Source organism: Myotis yumanensis, unplaced genomic scaffold, assembly GCF_028538775.1.
Source record: "Myotis yumanensis isolate MYYU_CA2020_CCGP unplaced genomic scaffold, mMyoYum1.0.hap1 SCAF_2, whole genome shotgun sequence".
Classification (NCBI taxonomy): domain Eukaryota; kingdom Metazoa; phylum Chordata; class Mammalia; order Chiroptera; family Vespertilionidae; genus Myotis; species Myotis yumanensis.
Window position 1 is genome coordinate 214,937,098 of NW_027223753.1, and position 25,685 is coordinate 214,962,782.

Sequence of the window (25,685 nt, forward strand, 5' to 3'; positions counted from 1 at the left end):
AAACCCTCCCTGTGCCCCAGCAGACACGCTGTCACTCTGAGCAAAGGACACTAGCTCTGCCCTCGAGACCAGCGGCAGGAAGTCAGGGAGTTCATCGCGGGCGGGCGGGCGGGCGGGCGGGGAAGATGGCGGTTCAGCCCCATCCCTTTCGGAGCAGCCACGAACGGTGGGTGACGATGACAGCGACCCCACGTGTGTCCTCCCGAGGTTGGCTGACGGAGCCCGGGCCTCCCCGACAACCGCATCCCCACGGCCTCCCGTGGGCCAGCGCGACGCGAGGCGACGGCAGTGCTGCCCTGGAGGCCGCTGCCCGGGCCTTGCCCACCCGAGGTCCAGGCTCCACTGGGTGGAGGGAGCCAGGCTGGCCAGTGGGGCTGCCGCCGCCCAGGCATGCTCCCCTCGCCTTCTATCTCATTGTTTCACAACCAGTTTTACACACGTGACCTCCTTCAGCCAGACAAGCCCTGCACGCGGCAGGGCAGTGAGCAGGAACGAGCTCCCTCCACAGGGGGCGAGGCTGGTGGTGCGAGGCCCGGCTGTGAGGAGTGGAGACCTACCCACAGAGCTTCACACGCACTAGAAGGAGCCCCACCCCCACCCCCACCCCACAAAGTGGCAGTTCACGGCTAATGACGGATCCCTGGTCACCAGGAACCGAGGGCCCGTCTCTACTGCTGTCTCAGACTTGGTCCCTTAACCATCACTTCACTGTCCGAATGGCGGGGCAAGCCACGCCACCCCTACCCCGTGAGCGCACAGCCTCTGCCTCCCTCAATGGAAGCACCAAGGGCCAAGTTCCCGGGAAGAGGAGAAAACAGGGGAGGAGGGCAGCAGGTCAGAGGGCGGAGGGCGGAGGGCAGAGGGTGAGGGCGCAGCGGAGGCTTCCTCCCCACAGCGTGGCCACTTCTACAGCCCAGCCCTGGGGGCGGCGGGGGGGGGGGGGGCGGGGGTGAGAACCTCCAGCAGCTGTGGGTTTGCAGAACTCCCTGCCTCACAGCACAGGGTGTGTGTGTGAGGGAGACAGGCAGACAGGGACACGGACACACGGACACACGGACACACACACACACACACACACACACACACGCCGGCTGATCCCAAAGACCAGACACGCCTTTGTCCAGGTGTTTACTTTACTAGAGAAAACAGGTTCTTACAGCCTCTGCCAGGTCCCATCACTTTAGTTCGGCTGCAGCTGGGAGTTACCCTCGGGAGCTGCTTCTCCTCGGCCGAGTCCACTGTCCACGTGGCGCCGTGTGGAGCAGCGTCTAGGGGAGAGGGCCGGTGGGAAGCAGGAGCCGTCGGATCAGCAGCGCGGACGCCCCACTCGCTCAGCGCGGCGCTCATGTGCAGCCGCTCTGGCTCAGACACCACTGAGCTCACCCTATATAATAAAGAGCTAATATGCAAATGGTTGTCACGCCCTCATGCCAGGGCTGGGGCACCTGAGGCCGTGCCCCCCCACTCCATGGGGCTTGACAGGGGATCTGAGGCCATGCCCCCCACCTCGCAGGGCTTGACGGGGGTGGGGCTGGCCAGGTCTGGGTCTCACACAAATTTTAGGTGCACGTGAGTGGGCGGGGACTTGACTCTGGGTCCCACAGTGCACCCCAGACTCTGACAAGAGGGAGATTTCATATACATTTTACTAATTTTCTTTCATCACTGACACTTCTATTATAGAGAAAGGGCAAAGAGCAATATTAAAATATTTCCTCTAATTCCCTTTTAATGTGCACAAATTTCGTGCACCGGGCCACTAGTCTCTTATAAACGTACTTTCTTTTATCATTTTCCAGAAAAGGGTTTCCACCCATACTTTCGGAATCACAATTTTCTTTCTTTCCAAACCCCCAGCCCAGCTCAGCCGTCAACGCCCCCTCACCCCTCGCCTCCCCCAGCCTCTGGTGTTCAAGGGAGGGAGAAGTGTGACCAACCTCCCCCTTCTCGGTTCCCCACAAAGCTCAGCCCACATTCTGTGCAAGCGGCCCTCACCTTTCGCTTGGACGTGCTCCCTCTTCCCCCACAGGGTCCGGTTTCTGAGGTCCAGCCGATGGAGCATCTCTTTAACAAGGCGGCTCCCACCACAGAAGCTGCTGTGGCCCAGCCACGTGGGCTGCTCTGAGGCCCGGGCCCGGCTGCTCCGAGGTCCGGGTCCCGCTGCTCCGAGGCCCGGGTCCGGCTGCTCCGAGGCCCGGGTCCCGCTGCTCCGAGGCCCGGGTCCAGCTGCTCCGAGGCCTGGGTCCGGCTGCTCCGAGGCCTGGGTCTGGCTGCTCCGAGGCCTGGGTCTGGACGCTGCAGGGCGGGCAGCAGCAGGGGCGAGCGTGAGCCGGGTGAGGACCCTGCAGCCACACTTCACCCTGAAGACCCACAGCAGGCCTGTGATCCGCCTCCTCCCCACCCCCTCTTGCGCTTTTACGCACCCCTGCAGGTGTTTCTAGAGCGTGCTTCTCCGGGGAGAAGGCGCAGCTTTCACTCGATTCCCTGAGCCCTGTGGCCCCACCCCTCCACCATGAAGCTCCCCGGCCCTCAATGATGGAGAATCACAGGCTGGGCGGGGACCAACCCCGAGCTCCCCGCTCATCGGGACAGGCGCGAGGGTCAGGACTCTCCCCGTCTCCCCGAGCGCTTGACAGCTGGCGCGCCCCTCCCTCCTCCCTCCCCGCCTGCACCCACCTTAGACCCGAGGGACATGGCCAGGTCGCCCGCCTGCATCTCCCACCCGCAAGCCATACCTGTGGCTCCCGCTAGCGCTCTTTCTTCTCCGACTTCTTCTCCGCTTCCAGCTGTCGCTCTCTGGCTTCCAACCTCTTCCTTTGGTATACTTTGGCGCCAGCAAATGCCAGGCAGAGAATCAATGTTTTCGCTGCCAAGATGTACAGCAGCAGGGGCACGTGATCCAGAGCCTGGGAAGGAAGAAGCTGTTCTAAACGTGCGACATTACACACTTACTGTGTCGACCACGTACGAGGTCCCCGGCCCCACGTCGCCGACAATCCAGCCCAGCGCCGCCCTTCCTGCCAGGCCCGCCCGCCCGGGGCTGCAGACTCAGGACCCTGGTCTCACAGCCGGACCCTGCTCTGGAGGTGGCGGGGTGGGCCCGCTCTGCGCTGCCACCGACTGAGTGGCTGGGCAACACCCGGCTGTTCTGAGCGTTTGCCTCTCCGCCTGCGCAGGGAGCTGGGCCAGCCCCTCCCTCTAGATTCCCCAGCTCCAGTCCCCACCATTTCCTCTTGGTTCCCACCACCCATGAGCACTGGCACAGAAGGTAAAATAAATACAAAAGTAAGGACACCCTGTACGTCAATTCACAATGAAGCTGCAAACACACCCATTCGCATGATGCTGCAAACACATCATTCACATGAAGCTGCAAACACACCCATTCACACGAAGCTGCAAACACACCATTCACACGAAGCTGCAAACACACCATTCACAAGAAGCTGCAAACACACCATTCACACGAAGCTGCAAACACACCATTCACATGAAGCTGTAAACACACCCATTCACACGAAGCTGCAAACACCCATTCACATGAAGCTGTAAACACACCCATTCACACGAAGCTGCAAACACACCATTCACATGAAGCTGCAAAAATACCATTGACACGAAGCTGCAAACACACCCATTGACACGAAGCTGCAAACACACCATTCACATGAAGCTGCAAAAACACCATTGACACGAAGCTGCAAACACACCCATTGACACGAAGCTGCAAACACACCATTGACACGAAGCTGCAAACACACCATTCACATGAAGCTGCAAAAACACCATTGACACGAAGCTGCAAACACACCCATTGACACGAAGCTGCAAACACACCATTCACACGAAGCTGCAAACACACACATTCACACAAAGCTGCAAACACACCATTCACACGAAGCTGCAAACACACCATTGACACGAAGCTGCAAACACACCATTCACATGAAGCTGCAAAAACACCATTGACACGAAGCTGCAAACACACCCATTGACACGAAGCTGCAAACACACCCATTGACACGAAGCAGCAAACACACCCATTGACACGAAGCTGCAAACACACCATTCACATGAAGCTGCAAAAACACCATTGACACGAAGCTGCAAACACACCCATTGACACGAAGCTGCAAACACACCATTGACACGAAGCTGCAAACACACCATTCACATGAAGCTGCAAAAACACCATTGACACGAAGCTGCAAACACACCCATTGACACGAAGCTGCAAACACACACATTCACACGAAGCTGCAAACACACCATTCACACGAAGCTGCAAACACACCATTCACACGAAGCTGCAAACACACTCATTCACACGAAGCTGCAAACACACCATTGACACGAAGCTGCAAACACACCATTGACACGAAGCTGCAAACACACACATTCACACGAAGCTGCAAACACACCATTCACACGAAGCTGCAAACACAGACGCTCCCGCCTGCACTGCCCACTTCCTCTGAGCTAGGTCACTGGCTGCTTGCGGAGTCTGAGGAAGCTGTGACCTAATGGGGGAGGAATATACTGGAAATCAAGAGGAACTCAATATCTCAATTGTTCTCAGCGAACTAAACAGCGAGAACACGAACTCCAGTGACTGGACAGCAGCTGACCCCAATCAGGCCCACAGGAGCGGGCAAGCACACCGGCCAGTCGCTCTGGCAGGAGAACCGAAGTCCTAACACTTCACAAAATGAAACTTTTACTCCAACACAAGCAGCTTCGACTACTGGTTTCCAGTCCTCCCTCCCTCAGGCCCACAGCTAACCTCCCTCCCCTCCCGCTGCAATCCTGCAGGTCCCATTTTACAGACGAGGCTCGGCTGCACGCTTCTAAACCAGCTATTAAACGGCACTTTATTTTACCTCATGGGAGGAAAAAAACAGTTTGTTGCCATAAATACGCCTCTTGGTATGTTCCTGGGATTTCTAGGTAGCTGAGCCTCACTGATACTGAGAAAGGCGCTCTCTCCAGTTCTGGAAATCTCTGTGCGAGCCGTGCAGTCCTGCTGCATCCCAGCCCCAGTCCCAGCCACAGCCCCGCCATAGTACCAGCCACGGTCCCTGGAGCCGCCACGCAGCTGCGCGGCAAGCAGCTACGGCATGCGGATCCGACAGCAGGCAGAGCCAGGAAACCCACTGAGACGGAACCACCACAAACAGACCCAGGGGAGTGGGTCCCTGCTTGCTCTCTCCTTAGAGGTTCCAGAGAGGAGGCGGCAGAAGGCAGCAGTTTTGGGAACAAGAAGGCAGAGCAGGGCAGCCAGGGTCAAGGGCACCACAGAGGTCAGGGCCCGGCCTGCCCCTGGGGCACTCAGCTTCAGCTGGGTGAACCCCCTTCCTCTGATTTCTAACAAATCCCTCCACATGTGCAGACTTTAGGGGGTGAGTGAGACAGCTGCGGTGAACAGGCCTGGTGAGCACAGGGCGGCCCTGCCCCCGAGTCCTGATCGCCTTGCCTGGAGTCCAGGGCTTCTGAGACAGTGGAACCCTGGACAGGCCCCATGGCCTCCTGAAGCCCCCCAACCCCGCACCCCAGGAGCTGGGAAGAAGGGTCTGTACTCCCCCATCCTGCTTCCAGACCTTTCCAGATCTTCTCGCAATAGAAACCCAGGGATGTTTTGAACAAGGAAATGCTTATAATTGAAAAAATACAAGGTCCTAAGTTTAAAATACACATATCACATTTACATACATGAAAAAATACACCAACATTTGTTCGTAGTAGCTCTCTGGGTGGGATGACGATGCATGATTTCTATCTGACTTCCTACTTTTCAAAGGATCTACAAGGACATATATTTTAGTGGCTGTCCTGTGACCGATCCCCAGCTAACCCCACCTGCTTCAGGATTTCACATGACACTCAACACACCCTTCTCCCACGGCCGCTCGCTAGCAGGCGCCTCTGTGCTGCCCCTGAACCTGTGCTCCCAGCACCGACCCGTGCCTCCCGGGGCTCAGGCGTGTTCACTCCCCAGCCAGGGTCAGCTGCACCTGCTGTCACGGGAGATGACGGACTGCAACACGACACGGACGAGTGTGACTCTACAGAGACAGTGTCCATGACAACCCAGGTGGATGCCTCCCATGCAGTTCCACGTTTCAGTTGGAAAAGAAAAACCCAATTGTTGGCAACAGAAATGGAAAGAACAGGGGAGAAGAGCACGCAGATCTGGGGCGACTTCGTATGCAGACGCTCCCATGACCGCGATCCACCGTAAGGAAGCCGGAATGTGAAACCGTGGGTGACTCTAAAGGCGTGGGCTTTGCAACACAAGGGGCCGATCCAAGGCCGGTTGTGGGCCCCTCCAAGGGGGCCTGGCCCCCTCCACGCGCCTGGTGAGCCCGTGCACACCTGCATGTTTAACTTAAGGCCAAATATGAACTATGATTCCTGCTTGCGTCGACTTCTTCTCATTCTGAATTTCTACAATCAGGGGGAAGAAAACCCCCCGAGCCACCCATGTTTAAAAGTGCGCTCACCTCCCAGTTCATGCTGGACCAACGGTGACGTCACTCCTGGTCAACACAGAGCCGGACTAGCAGTCACTCCTGGTCGACGCAGACCCCGGCCAGCACACGGGGAGGAGCTGGGCGCCAGGCGTGCTGGTCTGGAGGGAAGAGAGGAAACAGGTCAGCGGGGGGGGGGAGGGCTGTCCAGGGCTGACCACCTTAGGAAGGCATCTCCGATGGAGAGAAGGCACATGGAGGCTTAGTGTCCCCAGCAAGCTGGCCCTGAGCCGGGTGGGGAGCTGCGATCTGGGTCAGAGCCAGGACAGGCGCGGCTTGTTGGGCAGAAAGATCTGGCTGACCTGCTGGGAACGGGAGCACAGCGCAAGCAGAGGGCCCCTGCTGCTCCCGCGGGAACAGGTGCTCCCACTCCACTCACTCGGGACATAAAAGCCCAGGTCCAAAGTCGGTTCCTCCAGCCCCTCCTGCCCGGAACCAGAGCTGCTCTGAGGGTGAGGCTTTCTCAGGTCCCCTGAGTGTTAATTAAGCGAATCTAGGTTTCTAAAAACTACCCGGAGGGAAGGGAGTACATGATGCGGGAAACGCTGTCTGAGAAAGCCATTCCGGCCTAGAATCCCGCCTAAAGTGCGGGGCCCCGGGAAGTGGGGCAGGAAGTGACAGGCAGGGACACGGCGGAGCGCGGGACGGCTCGGAGGCCTCGCTGGCACTATTTCCAGACGGTGACACATACCCCCGGAGTCAGAGGGCTTGAGCTCGGGATGCAGACACTACACACTCGGGCAACTTCCCTCTTGGGGCCTCAGGCCCATCTGCAAACGAAGAAAGGGGGTGTCGACTGGCTGGGCCCAGGGCCCCTCCTGCTCCTGGAACGTGGAGACGTACAGCTTCGCGCCGCGGTGCCCAGCCAGGATGACCGCCGTGATGCGCCCACTCACTGGGCCTTCACACCAGCCCTCCCCTCCGAGGGGAATTCACCGTCCCCACTCCGGAGCCCGGGACAGAGTTTATGAAACACGTCCAGGGTCACAGGCAGGGGGACTGGGACTCAGCCCTCCAGTCTGGCCCCGCAGTCTCATCCTGATGGAGGCAGAGAGCTCTGCACTCAAAAACCGCATGGACGCTTTTCTTTAAATATACTCACAACTGAAATGAAGAGAAACAGCACAGTGGAAAGCCTCACAGGCCTTCAGAACGGAGAAAAGACAGACTTCAGAGATGTTTCATAGAAAACTTTTTCACTCACAAAAGCCTCTAAATATAAAAAGTTCAGCCCTGGCCGTTATGGCTCGGTTGGGTGTCGTACTAGGCACCGAAGGGGTTGCCGGTTCAATTCCTGGTCAGGGCACATGCCTGGATTTCTGGCTCAATCCCGGGGGCAGGAAGGGGCGTGCAGGAGGCAGCCGATTGATGTTTTGCTCCCACATTGATGTTTCTCTCACTCCCTTCCTTTCTCTCTAAAAAATTCAAACCTCATCTATGCAAGGTCACAGTACCCTGAAAACTTGGGCGTTGGCACAAGATAGCCAAGTTTTCCCCATGACTTTTGCAAAGTCAGATAAGCGAACAACAGGAATTCACGCCATAACCTGTTTACGTGTGATTGAAGGTCAGCGCTGACCTTCCTGTGTAGATGGCCCGTTTGTCTTTAAGTAGCAGCAGATTCTGATCTGTACTGAAGTGTTGCTAGTTTCCACTCTGAGTAATCTCTAATAATCTCAGGGGTTAGCCATGTTGTAAATGAAAATAAAATGTTTAAGGGTTGTGTACATTTTACCTTTACAAGGCCTCTGAGTCGTGTACAAATGCAGTAGGTGAGTCTGGCTGTTCCCCACTACATACCTTGATCCCCAAGGTCAAGGACAACAAATAGGTCCAAAATATTTACAGGAGGAAGTAGATTAAAAAGAACACCCTGTCGTCTGGCCCTCTGGCAAACATGTACAGCGAGGCCGCCCACAGCGGGCAGTTGGTTCTGCAACTTCAAGCGAAATGACACAGAGTGGAAACCATCGGTCCTGTGGGGGCTAATGAAGATAAACAAGAGTTAAGTCCCTACGACATCTCGTCAATGTTGTAATGAAACAACACTGAACGAAAGGACAGACGTGGTTGGAGGATCTGTGGTCCTCGGTGCGCTTACTAGCGGTGTGGCCGTGGACATGTCACGTGGCCCCTCTCAAGCCTCGGCTCCCTCAGTTGTAAATCCTCCTTCGGGACTGGATGGGAAACCCTGAGGACCACCCTCAGCCCACGGTACATAAATGTCAACCATGACGGTTATGATAAAGGCCTCTCCTTCCGCTAACGGACAGGCCAAGCTGAAGACCATAAACAAGGGACATCCTGTGAAAAATGTAGTCACTGCAAGACAGAGGCCATGGTCTAGAGACCGCCCGGCCCGAGCACCAGGAGAGCCGGCATCTGCGCTCTATTCCCGGTGGCACCCAAGACAGGGCGTGTGACCTGGGGCAAGTTGTGACCCTCTCTGAGCCAAAGTGTCCTCATTTTAAAAATCAAAACCCAGCCCTGGCCGGTGTGGCCCCGTGGATAGAGCATCAGCCTGCAGACTGAAGGGTCCCGGGTTTGATTCCTGTCAGGGGCACATGCCCAGGTTGTAGACTCCATCCCCAGTAGTGGGCGTGTAGGAGGCAGCCGATCAATGGTTCTCTCACCATTGAGGTTTCCATCTCTCTCTCTCCCTCTTGGATTCAATAAAAATATATTTTCTAAAAAATCAGAATCCAAAGAACAATGCTGCAACTCTGGAATTCTCTGATATCACGGAACCAGGCAGTAAAAACATACTGGCACCTGCCTCGACTTCACGCCTGGAGTGATTCAACTCAAGCTCTTTAGGGGAGAAACACTGAGAGTCAACCTGCAAATAGTGTTGGGTGCGGTGAGGGTGGGAGAGGAGAGGCAGATCAGCGTGGCTCCTCTCACCCTCTGCCTCCATCCACATTGCGGTGGGGGGGGGGGGGGTCCCCATCTCCTTCAGTGACATGCTCCCACTCTGCAGGCCTCGCAGGACTTCAGCAAATGAAAACGGAGGAGGCTAAAAATATCCCGTGTGCTCTGACTCCATAAAAACACAGGGTGCAATTAGAAACGGGAGGCAGCTGTTGTCTGCAAACGCCAAGCTGGGGACAGCTCGGAGGCTCAAGTCAACCTAAGTAGCGCAGGGCACTTTAAACTCCCCTGGAACTATTCCGTCTTAGCTTAAAACTAAAAAATAGCCCGAACCGGTTTGGGTCAGTGGATAGAGCGTTGGCCCTGGGGTCCCGGGTTCCATTCCGGCCAAGATCCCCAGTGCGGGGCGTGCAGGAGGCAGCTGATGGATCATTCTCTCTCATTGATGTTTCTACCTCTCCCTTTCCCTTCCTCTAAAAAATCAATACAAATATTTGAACAAATAATGGCTTAGAGAGAAACAGTTCTATTTCCTTTACTGCAAAAATATCCTGATTTTTTTTTCTTTTGCCGGATTTCTCGAAAAACAGAAAAGCTACTCGCCAACTGTGGCTAGGCCACTTGAAGCAACATGGACAGTATCGCCGGCGACCTACTTCCTCCTGGCACACCTGGCGGACTCCGGGGTGACCAGGGGGGTCTCCGCTCTGGTGTCTGACCTCCCGCCAGCCACCACTTAGCTGCGTCCTTAGTCCCAACGTCCCAAGCCGTTCTCCCCCCGAGTCTCCACCATTCCCGCCCCGGCCCCTCACCCATCAGCTGAAAGGGGTGCGGGGAGGAGGGGCATCACTTGGCCGACCTCGGGGCCCCACTCCCGGGTCAGCCGGGGTTCCCTGGGCCAGAGGCCTCTGCAACCCGGCCAGGGTCCTCTCCGACCTCCAAACTTCGGGAGCAACACCTGCCCCCCTCCCACCCAGCCCTTCCACTGAACAGGGCGTCCGGAACATGCACTCGCCCCCAAGCCCCTCGGACACCAGCACCCTCTGGCCGGCACCAACCCCGGGCCCTCCCGCCCCCGGTGCCTGGATTCCGCGGCGCCGGGACAGCCGAGCCAGGGAGGCGGGCGGGTGAGGGCCGTGACCCTCGGGTCCCCACTCGGCGGGGAGCCGGCGCCGCGCGGCCGGGGGCCGACTGGCGGGGATCCGGGAGAAAGCCGGACACCCCCGCGCCCCAAAGAGCCCTCGGGCTTCCGGTCAGGACCCCGCAGACTCAGAGGTCATGACTTACAGCTCCAAGTCGCGGGGACCGCTGCGCCGAGTGGGCTTGCAAACCAGGACTCCCACAATGCGGCGCGGAAACTACACGTCCCGAAATGCACCGCTCCGCGCCTGCGCAGTGGGCCCGGGCCGCCTGGGCGGCTCCCTGGTGCTGCCCCGGGCCTGTTCCGGTTCCGCCCTTCCCCGAACCCGAGGAAGATGGAGGCCGGAGGGCGGGGCGCCGCGCGGCCCCTCTACCCTCAGCTGCACCGCAATCCTTGGTGCTCGCGACGGAGGACCCCAGGCTCCCCAGCAGTTCCCAACTCAGCTTCCATCTTCGCCACCAAACGCGCGGTTTCCTTGGGGACGGCGGGCGTCCCGGGCTGGGTTCCCGATCCCCGCGTGCGGAGCTGGAGCACTGAGCCCCGACCCCGTGCGCACCCGGACCGAGCCCGGCTGGACGCAGGGGAGAGGAGCTGCCTGGGCTGGAGCGCGTGGAGAAGCCGGGCAGAGCTGGGTCGGAACCAGGCGCGCTGGCCCAGCCCTCCCTGACACTGTGCGAGCAGAAGCACGAGGGCTAGGCGCGCCCGGGAGAGGACGGCCCGGGGGCCGGGGCTCGCGCGCCAACCCAAGTTGTGCAGGAGAAAGTAACAGAATTGCTCGCTTCGCCCGCGGTGGCGCAGTGGTTAGAGCATCGTCCCGGGCACCGCGGAGAGGTCGCTGGTTCTATTGGAGGTCGGGGCACCTGCCCGGGCTGTGGGCTCCATCCCCAGTAGGGGGCGTGCAGGAGGCAGCCGACCCCTGCCTCTCATTGATGTTTCTATCCCTCTCTCCCTTCCTCTTTCTAAAATCAATCAATATGTAAACATCAAAACATTTTTAAAATCTTAGGCATTTTTTAAAAATTTCTCTGTTCTAAGCACTTGGAGGCTCCTGTTTAAGGAAGTCTCATCACAAGCCCAGAAAGGGTTCACAGAGGAGGCAGCGGACACCGGGAGATGCAGGCCTCTGTCCAGGTTTAGAGCAGCCCTGCTAGGCGGGGCCTGAGTCCCTCTGGGCCTGGCCTCAGGGCGGCCTTGCTTCCTGACCAAATCACTTCACACTGGGGAGTAAGTGGGTGCAGGGCTCCCAGAGCTGGGAGACCAAGCGGAGGGCACTCCTGAAGCCGAGGGGGCGGGGGAGTTGTTTGAACTGGCATTTCCAGTTCCGGGTTGAGGTGGCAAGTCTGGGTTTGCTGGGACCGGGCCGGAGTGGTAAACGGGGCAGAGGGTCTCCACAGCTGCACACCCTGCGTTCCTGTAGACCCCGCATTCCTCGTGTTTGTTCAGGTCTCCTGTGACCAGAGGGCTCCCAGGAGCCTGGCCAGCGCTGGGTCCGCAGAGAGCACCGTGCCGCCTGCGGGAGACCTGGGCGTCCCTGTCGGGTCCAGACCCGAGGCCCAGCTTTGCAGCCGGGTCACTGATGCGGGCACGTTGGCATGAACGTCTGTGTGCAGCAGCTTTCTAGGCTGCTCGGAGGAGGAAGCCACTGGCCACATTTGCTCTCGGAACAGTCGTGGCTTTCTCTGACATTGGAGTTAACGCTCCGGGAGTGATGCCTGAGGCTCCCAGGGAGGCCAAGGGAGGCCTCAACCCAGCGACAGTGTCCAGGTTCTTATCACCTCACAAGAAAGTACGCAAGGGTGGGACAGAGCAGAGCATAGCAGGTTTCTTAAAGTGGGAGTGCACACTCGAGAAGGAGGAGACGCCTGGCCAGTGTGGCTCAGTGGTTGAGCGTCGACCTATGAACCAAGAGGGTCACAGTTCAATTCCCGGTCAGGGCACATGCCTGGGTTGTGGGGTCCATCCCCAGTGTGGGGCGTGCAGGAGGCAGCCGATCCATGATTCTCTGTCATCATGGATGTTTCCATCTCTCTCCCTCTTCCTTCCTCTCTGAAATCAATACAAATATATTTTTTAAAAAACACAAAAATAAAACAGACTGTCGTGTAGGTCAATGTAGCTGCTATCTCTGGCTGAGACCAGTTTTATTTGTCTCAACTATTTATTGCCCCGGGAAATTGGGAGGGGAGCAGCGAGGGGCCGGTGTCAGCCACGGGGATGGAGCCCGGGGCCTCTGCCCCCTGAGCTAACTGTCCTGCCTCCGGAGCAAAATCGCAGCTCGTTTTTAGGAATCGATGTTGCAGGTGGAATACACCCCACAAGCCAGCGCGTGGGAAGGAGGGCTCCTGCTCTGAGTTTTGTCTCCTGCCCTGAGACTGAGGCCCTGCTTGCCTTGCTCTGCCTTGGGGAGCGGTGGGGGTGGAGGAGGGGAGGGGGAGCCAGGAGGCAGGGAGCTCCATGCAGCCGCCCCAGGCATCTGTCTCCCAGAGCTCCTACCCCAGCTCCTGAGAGAGGGGACTGTGGCCTGCCTTAGGCCCGCCCCCGGCCCTGCTCTAGCTCCGCCCGCTCTGTGAGGAGCTCTGCTGTGACCATCAATTATCATCATGATGTTTCCGGGTCTGACTGCCTCCCTGCTGGGCGGGTGCCTCCCGCTCAGGGGGTCTTGTCCCCTCTGTTCTGCGGAGGTCGGGCAGTGACGTGAGTGGACAGAGGGCAAAGGGCGCTTCTGAAATGAATGAGCGAAGGCCCCTAATCTGCGGAGGGCAGACTCGGCATCTGCACGTGACACGGTCTGACACGCGTGTGGTGATCGGATTGCCCCCAGCCTCACACTCTGTGATGTGAAGCGATTGCTGTCGAGCTTTGCGACAGACCCCAGCAGCTCAGACACTGTCTGTCCCCTGGTCTTTGCAAACATAAGTACAGGCAGTCGCTGTAGGGAGAGGAAAGGGAAATTGTGTGAAAAGAAAAGGCTGGTGAAGCCGTGTCGTGCCTTTATTGCTTTTTCCATACTAAGTAGAGGTTCAGCGAGTTCATTGTCTGCGGGACGTTAAATAACCATTTAGAAATGTTTGCTCGGGAAGCTCTTCACAATTCTCCTTCCCTGTGGTGGGCTGTCGTCCGACTCCGAGCAACTTCAATGCCAGGAGGAGGAATGCACCCCCTGTCACCCCACGGCGCTGCCGCCTCCATCGGGACTCGCGCTCCGAGTGCGTCAATGATGCTCCCGTCAGCCCAGTGACAGGGGATGCATTCCGAACCTCGGCATCCGGGTCACACATCCTATTTACCAGCTGAATTAGCCACAGACAGAATCACGTGACAGGAGAAGGAAAACTCAGCACTTTGCAAATCTCTCCTTTCCTCACACAGCACACCCCTCCCATGAGCAAGCGCCAGGCACCGACGCGACACGCCGCCTGCCTCGGGGACACAACACGCGGTCTCCCCAGCGTCTCCGCAGACGGCAAGCGGCGAGGTGTCTCCTGAGCAGGGAGTTTGGGGGCTCCAGGGCGGGCGTCTGAGGTCGGCTCCCTTTCTCGCTTGTCAAGGAGACCTTTTTTGTTTGTTTTTTGCTAATCCTCACCCGAGGATATTTTTCCATTGACTTTTAGAGAGAGTGGACGGGAGATGGAGAGACAGAGAGAAACATCCATGTGAGAGAGACACATCGATTGGTTGCCTCCTGCACTCGCCCGGACCAGGGCCTCGGCCGGGGAGGAGCCTGCGACCCAGGGACGTGCCTGGACCAGAATCGAACCCGGGACCCTTCGGTCCGCAGGCCGAGGCTCTCTCCGCCGAGCCACGCCGGCCAGGCTCACGGGGACATCTTGAAGCCCTCCGCGCCGAGGTTCTGGTGGACGGTGGCCCTGGCCTCCTCCAGGCTCAGGATCTGGTTCTTGTACTTCTGCTTCCAGTCGTCCACGATGTACTGGTGGTAGGGGTCGTTGGAGTGCTCCTGCCGCTTGGACTTCACCGTGCTCACCAGGATGGCCACCACGATGAAGGAGAACATGCCGATCATCACCATGAGGTACAGGATGACGTAGTAGAAGTTCTCGGCGTCCACCCGGGCCTGCAGGGCCTCCTGCTGGGCGGTCGTGTTCCGGCGCCATGCGTCCATGTACCCGACGAGGACCCTCCTGAGGGCGTCCTCCAGGGCCTGCGTCAGGTTGGCCAGGGCGGGCATGCTGCTCCTGCGCGAGACCAACGGGGAGACGGACGGACAGTGAAAAGGGGTCCTTTCCTCACGCGGCTGCGGAAGGGATGGACAGAGGGGCGCGTGAGGGTTGAGGGGAGTGATACGATTCCTCCCTAGCCTGCTGGTGATGGACCGAGCACACACTCAGTTCTTTAAGCTTTTCATGTGCACCGGTTGCGTGCATGATATTTGCCAAAAGTATAACGGGGGACATAACACTGTACATAGTATGACCCCAACTTATACATGTACCTAGCCCCGGCTGGCGTGGCTCGGTTGGTTGGAGCGTCGTCCCATACACCAGAAGGTGGCGGGTTCGATTCCCGGTCAGGGCACACACCCAGGTTTTGGGTTCCATCCCCAGTCGGACTGTGTGCAGGAGGCAACTGATCAGTGTTTCTCTTTCTCTCTCCCCTGCCCTCCCCCTCTCTGAGATCAACACAAACAAACAAACAAACAAACAAATAAAATATATATGTAATTGAATGTATGCATGCATGTGAAAATGGAAAAAAGACTGGAAATAAATAGTTTGAAATGTTAACAGTGGGTGGCATACTTAAAACTCTTTTTTTTCTTTACACTTTTCTCATGTTTCCAATGTTCACCAATATTCTCGCATTACTCTGCTTTAAGATGGACTGTTAACCTCACAGGAGTCAGCACAATGCCTTGTTGTAACAGCTGCTACCGCGATGGCCGGTGTCCCCATGCTTTGGAGGATTATGGGAGGGAGGCGGGAAGGGACACTGACAGGGTCTGGCGTGTGTGTCGGACCCTCGGTCCAGGCAGTGCTCTCCCCAGTGCAGCAAAGAGGTGACGAGTTCATCCGTATCTGAAAGACGTGCTTCAGGCGAGGATGCAGAGAAACAGCCTGAGACGCCATCCTCTTCTCAAACCAGCTCTCTCTCTGTCTCACTGCCTCCCTGCCCCCCTCCGCCCCCCCCCCCGCCCCCCGCCCCCAGCATCACCCTGATGACGCCAGCCTCCTCCACACCCCCTCCTGGGCCCCACCGCCCTCTCTGCCCTGCACGCCAATGTCTGCTTTTGTTTCTTTGTTTGTTTGTTTGGTTAATCCTCACCCGAGGATATTTTTCCATTGATTTTTAGGGAGAGTGGAAGAGACAGAAACATCAAGGTGAGAGAAGCACATCAGTTGGCTGCCTCCTGCACACGCCGCCGACCAGGGCCCGGGCCAGGGAGGAGCAGGGACCTGCAGGTCCTCTCGGGCCATAAAACCCCTAAGGACCCAGCGGGGGTCTGCCTAGCGCCCCCTGAGGGTGTGGTGAGTGAGTGCTCCCCTCCCGGGTCCTGTGCAAGCACCCAGAAACCACGGCCACACCCACCGACCCCCAATCTACAGTCCTCTTTTCCCAACGTACCTGCAGGGGAGGGAAGGAGGGAGAGGGCAGGAGGAGGGTTTGCAGATCCCTTGAAAAGAAAACCATTTCATGTTGTTTTTCTCCCGGAAAGCGTACATATGTACATACGAAGCTCTCCCTCCAGTTTCCGGGCCCCCTGGGCCCCCTAAAGCCCATCCTAGGATCTGCAACAAAATACCTCAGTGCGGACGCCCCAGGGGTTTCAAGGTGCGGGCGTGGCAGCGCACCCACCCGCCGGCGGACCCTGCTCATCGGCCAGCTCTCCTGCAGGGACACGCTGGGCCGCCCGGAGGTGCTTTCTGATAAGACCCAACCGCAGGGAAAGGCCTCGGGGTAAGTGCCCAAGCGGCCTGGCCAGGCTGGAAACGTCCAGTCCCAGGTGGACCCCGTGGGAGCACTGAGCACACGGGTGTCTGCTCCGAGATCCCAGGAAAGGGCCCAGGCACCGCGTGCGAAGGCCGCTTCCCGATGGACACGCGCAAACATGCAAGGAGGGTGCCAGGTCTGACACCCACTCACTCCGTGACCGAGGCACTGGCCGTATGTGGAATGCACACTCCCCCTCGAAGGAGACTGCCTAACAGGTGTGCACTTAGGCCATTGTTTATGTTCTCTTAAACCCTGCGTAACTGCCACTGACACAGGTTAAAGTGGCCGAAACTGGCAATTTCATAGGGCGCAGCCAGGTTGGGTGGGCCTATGTGTTTCAGATATTTTTACTAAGGATTTCTGCTCCAAACAACAACAACAGAAACACCACAATGGTCCAGCCAGGGCCGCTCAGTGGCTGAGTGTTGACCCGTGAACCAGGAGGTCTCAGATTCCTGGTCAGGGCCCAGGCCTGGGCTGGGGGCTCGATCCCTAGGAGAGGGTGTGCAGGAGGCAGCCGGTCCAAGCTTCTCTCTCATCATGGATGTTCCCTCTCCCTTCCTCTCTGAAATCGATACAAACATACTGGAAACCCCACCACGACGGGCCTTGCAGATGACGGAGACCGACCTGGCCCTGCGGCAGGTGGAAGAGCCGCAGCCTCAGAGCTTCCGTCTCCTGTCCGAGGCCACCGGGCTCGCATGCCGGCTGCCAGGACAAGACAGCGTCACCTCCCAGCACCCGCCCTGTCCCAGCGGAGCCCACACAGGCCGGCAGCTCCCCCATCCAGCGTCGGCGGCTGCTCAGCTGAGCTGGGCAGAAGGGAGACCAGGACCGCGGCTGGAGCCTGTGGACACCAACAAGTCATTCCCCATCTCAGGACACACAGCGGCCCCCTGTGTCCCGCGGTGCCTGCCCAGGTGTGTGTGACTCCACACGGGCTGTTGACACCATGAGGAAGTGACCCCCACTGACCCCCAAGTCTACAGTCCTCTTTTCCTAAAAGGTGGGGGACCGCTGGCATCACCTGGGCCTACAGAAGGCAGCAGTGTCTTTCATGTGTGTATAAAGGACAGAAAAAGGTATGATTCCATTTCCATGAAACTCCCATAAAACACTTACAAAATGGCCCAATCTGGTGTGGCTCAGTAGATAGAGCATTGGCCTGCGGACCAAAGGGTCCCAAGTTCGATTCCGGTCAAGGGCACGTACCTTGGTTGCGGGCACATCCCCAGCCCGGGCCCTGGCCGGGGGGTGTGCAGGAGGCAACCAGTCAATGTGTTTCTCTCACACTGATGTTTCTCTCTGTCTTTCCCCCTCCCACTCTCTCTAAAAATCAGTGGTAAAGTATCCTCAGGTGAGGATTTAAAAAGAAAAAGAAAATCTTACAAAATGAAATTACTGAGTACACAAGGAAAACACTGCCCACAAAAGGAGAAAGAGAGAGAGGAATTCTTAACAATCGCTCCTTCGAGAATTTTCTGGCAAAGGGAAAGAGCTCTGTTACTTAATTCCTCAAATAAAAGGACGAGAAAGCATTTGCGACGGAAAGGTGCTTACCGACGCTGTGCGGGGGACCCTTGCTACGCAGCCGGGCGCCGGCCGTCCTGCTGTGGCTGCCGAGCCCTCCGGCTTGTGCGGAACCCTCAGCCGCCCCTGCCAAGTGCAGTGGCAACGTCGGGCTCTTATGAACCCTAATGTTTAATCTAATCTTGTGCGGAAAGTTAAACACGGCTGCTGGGAACTCACCCTGGTGCCAGTGGGTGTGCCTCGTGGAGTGTTGGCATTGCCCAGAAGTGCCAGGTTCCCTCTCGGGCCCGTGACCCAGCTCCGCCAGGACAATGCCTGGCACAGGGATCCCCCAGGAAGGTGGCCCACGGCACACCCCGAGGCAGCCGGGCAGAGGGCGAGCACCCCAGAGCGCTGAGACGGACGTGCTGTCCCTGGGTCGGGGGTGGGGGTCGACGAGGAGGCCAGAAGATTGGAGGCAAGCGCCCCTGCTCTCACCACCTCCCTTAAGCCAGATGGCATCTGATGGAATGGGAACTGACCACAGGGAGGCGCTGCACGGAGGAGACAGGACAAGTCCAGCAAAGCACGCGAACCCGCGAAAGAGCTGAGCTAACTATTTACTCAGAGGTCCTTCTCTACGGAGTGGAGTCCGTGCGCTGGCAGCGCGAGGCTCACCAGAGCCACCCCGTGCCGGTGCTGACCGCCTGCGTCTCCAGCCTCTGTTGTATTTGTGTTGGGCAGTCCTCGCCAGGCACAGAGGGGTCAGGCGGTCGGGTCACGTGGAGGAAGAGCCAGGATTTGGATCTGATCCCAAAGGCGGCTGCAGGAGGTACAGGCCAGCAAAGTCACCCGGGGGTCCCGGGGGGCCGCGGCTCCGCGATGGCGCTGCGTAAAGGGAACTTGGCCTCACAGCTGGACTTCCGCACGAAACGGTGCTTTGAACACTGTGGTCCGAAGTCCACTTGGGGAGAGGGGCGCGGCCAGCAAGAGGAAGGTGGCTAGGACGTAACTGTCCACACGTTGTAGTAGCTAATGCACCGGGTGCCGCGCACACAAATGCCAGGGTCACGGGCACCCTGCACCCGCTCCTTGGGCACCGCTGTCCTGCTCGATCGCCTTCGCCGGACAAGATAAGGCGACCCAGCCGGAAAGGAAGGGTTTGGTGTCTAATCCCGCCGAAAGGGTCAAAAGGCCCGGAAATCCGCTGGGGAGACGGCGCCACCTGCTGGTGGGAGCGGGAACAGAGCCCAATCTCCTCCCAAAGCAGCCGGGCTGTTGGACTTCACGTCTAGAATCTCCCCCTGCGAAGGCGAGGACCCGAGCGGTGGGCAGGTGCGCACTGGGGAAGTAGAGGCAGAACCGGAAGGCGATACATCCTGGTGACAGACCAGGCGGCCCAGTTACTCAGCGACCCTGGTCCGTGGACCCGTCGTCTGTGAGATGGAGGGAATCCGCGTGCCCGCCTCATCGTAAGAATGAAATGAGACGATGAAATGAGCCATCGTCTATAACGCAGAGCGCAGACCTGCACGCAGCAGAGTGAGCGCCCCCACGCATCCGCTGCTGCTTTCATTTTACAGGGAAATCAGCGAGAAGACAGCGCAGTGAGAGGCCAGCGGGACCAGACCTCGCCAAGGAGAAGGTTCCAGAGCCTGGGCAAGAGGAGCTCCTGAATGGCTTATTTCGATTTTTTCCATTTATTTTTTAAAAATATATTTTATTTATTTCAGAGGGAGAGGGAGAGAGAGAGGAACATCAATGATACCAGGACGCCAGGACGCCAGGGCCAACGGTCCCTTTGAGGATCCGATGGCAGCCCCCTCGCAGAGCTCCTCCGCCCACGTAGGGACACGTCGGTTGCCCAGGGAGCCGCGCCTGCGTGTGGACTTGAAATTGGATGTTAATCAGCCCGGTGTCCAGCGCCGACAAAGCCCCGCGTTCCTCCCCAAGAGAAGGCCGTCCTCAGGCTGCGGGGCTGCTGTTCTGAGGGCCCTGCTGAGGGTCCAGCCGCAGGCCCGACCCTCGGAGCGCTCAGCGGCGGGGCAGAGGGTGCTGCATCGGCCGCGGGGATCGCCACCTCGGTCACCACCTCTCGGCCTCCAGCCGGTCCTGCGAGGAGACAGCCTGCGGTCTCCTGACCCGGTCCCCGCTGGTGACCCTGCACCCTCCGCCCTGCGCCCCGCGCCCCGCGCCCCGCGCCCTCCGCCCTCCACCCTGCGCCCTGCACCCTCCGCCCTCCGCCCCACCTCCAACGCCGTTACATCACAGATCAGGGCGTCCCGCTGCAGAGCTCACACGTGACCATGATGGAAGTGGCCTTTGGTGACCACGGAGTGAGCTGCAGTTACCATCCTGTGCCAGGCTTTCTTTTTCACGGAGTTAAAATAACTTTTTGTTTCCATTCGTACTCAGCTGTCTTCAAACCTCGTCCCATGCTCCTCAATGGCTCAGCATCATCATTCATAGGCACATGGGACTTGCAACCACAACAGGGTCCTCTACACACCTGCTAGAATCGCTCAATCTTTACAAGACTGACACCAAGCAATGGCGAGGCTGTGGGGTACCCGGAAGCTCCCACACCGCTGTGGGGGTAACACGGTGCAGCCACTGGCTAACAGCTTCTTGGAAAGGTACTACAGGGCCCAACTACCCCACTGTGAGGTGTCCACCCAAGATAACTAAAAAAGTACGTTCACACAAAGACGTACGCATAAATGTTCGTAGCAGCGTTATTTGCAAGAGCTAAAAGCTAGGAGTAACCTGAATATCATTCAACAGGTAAAGGGGTAAGCAAACTGCGGTACAGCGGTCCAACGGACTATTCCTCGGCCACAGAAAGGAACAAACTAAGGATACATGGAACAATGCGGATGGCTCTCACCCACGTGCCCTGGCCGGTGTGGCTCAGCGGGTTGGAGCGTTGGCCTGTGAACTGGAGGGTCGCAGGTTTGATTCCCAGTCAGGGCACATACCTAGGTTGCAGGTTCGATCCCTGGTTGCAGGCATGCACGGGGGCAACTGAGCGATGTGTCTCTCTCACCTCTCTCTCTCTCTCTCTCTCTCTCGCTCCCTCCCTCTCTAAAATTAATTTTAAGAAGTCAGACGCAAAAGAGATTATACTCTATAATTCCATTTCTAGAAATTCCAGGAAGGACGAAAGTATTCAAAATCTATAACGATGGAAAGTAGATCAGCTGTTTCCTGTGGGGAAGGAGGGTTGAAGAGAACTTTTTGGAGTTACTGACGCTTTTTCTACCTTAATTGTGGTGGTGGTTACTGAGGTGTATACATTTGTGAAAACTCATTGACCTGTGCACTTAAAATGGGTACATGTGATTTCAGGTAAACTATTCCACAATAGAGTTGACCTCTTAAAAGTCCACTGTACACAGGTGACTCCAGCCCATTCCTCTCCCTTCCTCTTCAGACTCAAGTGTCCACACGCTCACCCGCCATTTCCACTGGGTACACAAATACAATGGAAACCACTCAGCCTTTAAAAAGAAGGAAATTCTGACATGTGACCACACGGATCGGCCTTGAGGACTTTGCTGAGTGAGACAAGCCGGTCACAGAAAGACAAATACTGTGTGATCTGGTTATGTGCGCCGCCTAAAACAGTCCAATTCAGAGAATCAGAGAGGGAATGGTGGTTGCTGGGAGCTGGGGGAGGAGAAATGAGTTTCCAATCAACAGGCATAAACAGTTCAGTCCCTCAAGAGGAATCAGCCCTAGGGACCCACCTGCAACATTGTGTCCATCATCAGCAACATTGTGTCCATCATCAGCAACATTGTGTCCATCATTAGCAACATTGTATCCATCATCAGCAACACTGTATCCATCATCAGCAACATTGTATCCACAATCAGTGCCCTGTACTGAGCAGGCAAAGGATTTGCTTCAGGTGAGTGATGAAGGACAGAGCACAGCTGAGTGTCCAGAAAACAGTTGGCCAGGAACCTGCTGTCCCCTCCGAAGAACTGATGACCATTTTTGAGTTGATGGTCTTTCGAGCCCGATGAGGCAGGGTATTTACAAGAGGTTCCATCTGCCAGGGCCAGAGAAAGACAATATAGACCAGAGGGTGCGGTGTCCAAAACAACCACAGTGTGTCCCCACAGCGCCGTCAGGGCCTGGCTCCCGAAGTCTCGCAGAGCAGTGTCTGCTCTGGGTGCAGGATGACAAGGGCCTCCTCACCGCAGCTCCCACGGCCACCAGCCCAGAGCAAGCCTGCAGGCCTACTTCCTTTTTTCCTTTTAATGGAATGAACTGTTTTTTAAATGTATTTTTAAATATATTTCAGAGAGGAAGGGAGAGGGAGAGAGAGAAACATTAATGATGAGAGAGAATCATTGATCGGCTGCCTCCTGCACGCCCCCTACTGGGGATCGAGCCACAACCTGGGCATGTGCCCTGACCAGGAATCGAACCGTGACCTCCTGGTTCATAGGTCCGTGCTCAACCACTGAGCCACACTGGCCGGGCCAGATATGAAGTTTTAGACGTGTTTTCTGGCCCAGCATCTCCCATGGCAGGCATGTCGGAGACGCACTGGGAGCCGCGGAAGTCACAGCTACACCCTTTGTGTCTGTGGCTCCGGGGGGGTGGAGTTTTCCATCTAAGAGGGAGCAGCCAGTCCTGGCCGGTTTGGTTCAGTGGATAGAGTGTCAGACTGAGGACCAAAGGGTCCCGGGTTTGATTCCAGTCAAGGACACATACCTCCTTCCCAGCCCAGTCCTAGTGGGGGCGCATGCAGGAGGCAACCAATCGATGTGTTTCTCTCACATCAATGTTTCTGTCTTCCCCTCTCTCTCTAAAAATCAATGGAAAAATATCCTCAGGTGAAGATTAACAAAATAAAAAATAATACTAATAAGAGGGAGCAGCTGGCACTGTCCCCTCCACAGCCCGTGGCCCAGCACAGCTGTGGGCTGTGGTCCCGCCCAGCAGCACCGGGAAGACTGGCTCCAACACGGGGCTCCCATCAGCCACCAGCACTGGGCCAACAGCGAGGTTCACCTGTCTGAGAGCCGGCAGCCGTCCGGCCCAATAACACGCCTGCAAACTCGGTCAGGAACGTGCGGGGCCGCCCCACCTCTGCCCTGGCCTCGCGAGAATGGCCTCGATCCACGAGACTCCTCTGCAGACGCCGTCCCATCCTCTCCCCCAGGAAAACCCCGCTCCCAGCTCTGGGCGCAGTGGTCACTCACCTCCACGTCCCTCTGCCAGCAGGGAGCCCCTGGGAATGAGGTCTGTGTCATCCGGGCACACAGTGTCAGCCGGGCACACGCAGTGTCAGCCGGGCACACACAGTGTCAGCCGGGCACACACAGTGTCAGCCGGGCACACAGTGTCAGCCGGGCACACACAGTGTCAGCCGGGCACACAGTGTCAGCCGGGCACACACAGTGTCAGCCGGGCACACACAGTGTCAGCCGGGCACACAGTGTCAGCCGGGCACACACAGTGTCAGCCGGGCACAGTGTCAGCCGGGCACACACAGTGTCAGCCGGGCACACACAGTGTCAGCCGGGCACACAGCGTCAGCCGGGCACACACAGTGTCAGCCGGGCACACAGTGTCAGCCGGGCACACACAGTGTCAGCCGGGCACACACAGTGTCAGCCGGGCACACAGTGTCAGCCGGGCACACACAGTATCAGCCGGGCACACAGTGTCAGCCGGGCACACACAGTGTCAGCCGGGCACACAGTGTCAGCCGGGCACACAGTGTCAGCCGGGCACACACAGTGTCAGCCGGGCACACAGTGTCAGCCGGGCACACACAGTGTCAGCCGGGCACACACAGTGTCAGCCGGGCACACAGTGTCAGCCGGGCACACACAGTGTCAGCCGGGCACACAGTGTCAGCCGGGCACACACAGTGTCAGCCGGGCACACAGTGTCAGCCGGGCACACACAGTGTCAGCCGGGCACACACAGTATCAGCCGGGCACACACAGTGTCAGCCGGGCACACAGTGTCAGCCGGGCACACGCAGTGTCAGCCGGGCACACGCAGTGTCAGCCGGGCACACGCAGTGTCAGCCGGGCACACACAGTGATCCACGTGGCAGTCACGCTGGCAAGTGGCTCATCCTGCTGTGCCCTGGGAGGAACACGTCCAGGGGCCACAGGGCCGGAGGTCACTCTTGCAAAATTCCTAGGATGTTAGGAACAACCTGGACAGCACCTCCCGCCGGTCCGGGGTGAGGCCCTGCTGCCGTGGGTACCATGCCCCGGGTGGAGCCTCTCAGGGGAACTCGCCCCTGCTGAGGGCAGAGGGGTTTATCCCGGGCGCTGGCGTGGCTCCCTGGGCATCGCCCGAGCCCTGGCCACAGCGTCACAATGACCATGTCACCACCTGCTCCCTGTCCCCTCTCCTGCTCGACTCGGAGAGCAGGACCTGCATTTACTACACCCTCTTCCCAGGGCCAGCCCTGCCTGGCCGCCCGGCTTAGGGAACGAATGGACTAATGAGTGGATGAAGTGATCGATCAATGGAGGCCGGAGGAGCTAATGAATGGACTAACTGATCGATCACTGCAGGAGGCCCGAGGAGCTAAGGAGAGAGAGCCTGGAGCCACAGACTCAAGGTCACCTTGAGCAGGACCTGGCTGGACCGGCCCTGCCCCCACAGAGGGTGCTGCGGGGACGAGGGTGACTGCTCTCCGCCTGATCCACGGATCGTATGAAGCCACGGTCAGAGCAGAAGAGGCCACAGAAGACGCCCCCCCCCCCCCCCGCCCGCTTCCAGCCCAGCCTCCTTTGCTCTTCTTCTTTGGAGAAAATAAACACAAAGCTCTTCACTGGGTTCTCGGTGGGGGCGGGGGGGGGGCGGGGGGGGGGCGGGGGCAGTGGCTGAGCAGGAGCCGGAGCAGCCCTGACGGCCATAGCCCTGGTCTCGGGCGCAGACTCGGAGCAGGAGGCGGGCTGGTCACCTCGGATGCCAGCCTCGCGGTGTGAGGAGGGCACCGCTGCCAGGAGCCGCTGGGAACACACAGGGGCATTCAGGGCCCCGCGGTCCAGCCCCCACCCCTCCCCAGCGGCAGACAGGCCTCTCTGTCCAGCTGCGGAGTTGGGGCAGCGCAGAATGAGCTGTAATAATTGGCAGGTGGGCCCCTGGCCGCGGGCTGCAGTTCTCCGGGGGCCCGTGAGAAGCAACCTGGGCGCCCGCCGAGCTGTGTTTAGCTTGGGCTCCGGGAAGCCTCGGCTGCCATGGCCAGAGACAAGCCGTGTGGCTGTAGCGCCGGCAGACAAGGCCTGGAAGGGCCTGGACGAGGAGGCCCCTCTGGCGCGGTCAGCGCTCCCCCTCTCCGTGGGCAAGAGGGGGGCCTCCCGACCCTGCTCCCCTCAGAGCTCAGGCCGAGGGGCAGAAGGGGGTCGCCCGGGAGAGGGGCTTGTTTCTGGGCTGGAAGGCAGTGATGGCCACTGCAGAGCCCCCAGGCCGACGCTCTACCCACTGACCCACACCAGCCAGGACCAGCCAACACCATTTGGACCTTAACTCCCAATTGCCGACCAGCCGTGAGCTCCCAGACGCGTCAGAATGATCCCACCGAGGTGCAGGCCCGCCGCCTGGCCAGCGGCACCGGCGGCCTCCGCACCGACCTGGCTCTGGGCTTGTTTCCCCTGGAGCCGCGGCTCTGGAGGGCGTGGCCACTTCCTCCGAGAGTTGGC

At 58.4% G+C, this 25,685-nt stretch overlaps 2 protein-coding genes across 6 annotated transcripts; both read right to left on the reverse strand.

Annotated features, from left to right (window-relative positions):
* Positions 1-1,115: 1,115 nt before the first annotated feature.
* SMIM11 (small integral membrane protein 11) lies at positions 1,116-10,770 on the reverse strand. 4 transcript variants are annotated; one of them, XM_070407239.1, is made up of 6 exons: positions 10,686-10,770; positions 7,219-7,297; positions 6,501-6,628; positions 2,736-2,906; positions 1,996-2,295; positions 1,116-1,384 (listed from the first exon to the last, which is right to left on the reverse strand). In XM_070407239.1, the coding sequence occupies exons 3-4, from the start codon at positions 6,510-6,512 to the stop codon at positions 2,748-2,750; spliced, it is 171 nt and encodes a 56-aa protein (XP_070263340.1). In that variant the 5' UTR covers positions 6,513-6,628; positions 7,219-7,297; positions 10,686-10,770; the 3' UTR covers positions 1,116-1,384; positions 1,996-2,295; positions 2,736-2,747. The 4 variants fall into 4 exon arrangements, with proteins under 4 accessions (XP_070263340.1, XP_070263339.1, XP_070263341.1 ...); XM_070407238.1 differs by having other exon boundaries at positions 7,219-8,512; positions 10,686-10,741; XM_070407240.1 differs by lacking the exon at positions 7,219-7,297 and having other exon boundaries at positions 10,686-10,729.
* Positions 10,771-13,516: 2,746 nt separating this feature from the next.
* On the reverse strand, positions 13,517-21,821 carry KCNE2 (potassium voltage-gated channel subfamily E regulatory subunit 2). 2 transcript variants are annotated; one of them, XM_070403686.1, is made up of 2 exons: positions 21,747-21,821; positions 13,517-14,732 (listed from the first exon to the last, which is right to left on the reverse strand). In XM_070403686.1, exon 2 carries the CDS (start codon positions 14,723-14,725, stop codon positions 14,354-14,356), a length of 372 nt encoding a protein of 123 aa, XP_070259787.1. In that variant the 5' UTR covers positions 14,726-14,732; positions 21,747-21,821; the 3' UTR covers positions 13,517-14,353. The 2 variants fall into 2 exon arrangements, with proteins under 2 accessions (XP_070259787.1, XP_070259786.1); XM_070403685.1 differs by lacking the exon at positions 21,747-21,821 and adding an exon at positions 18,049-18,173.
* Between the last annotated feature and the right edge of the window lie 3,864 nt (positions 21,822-25,685).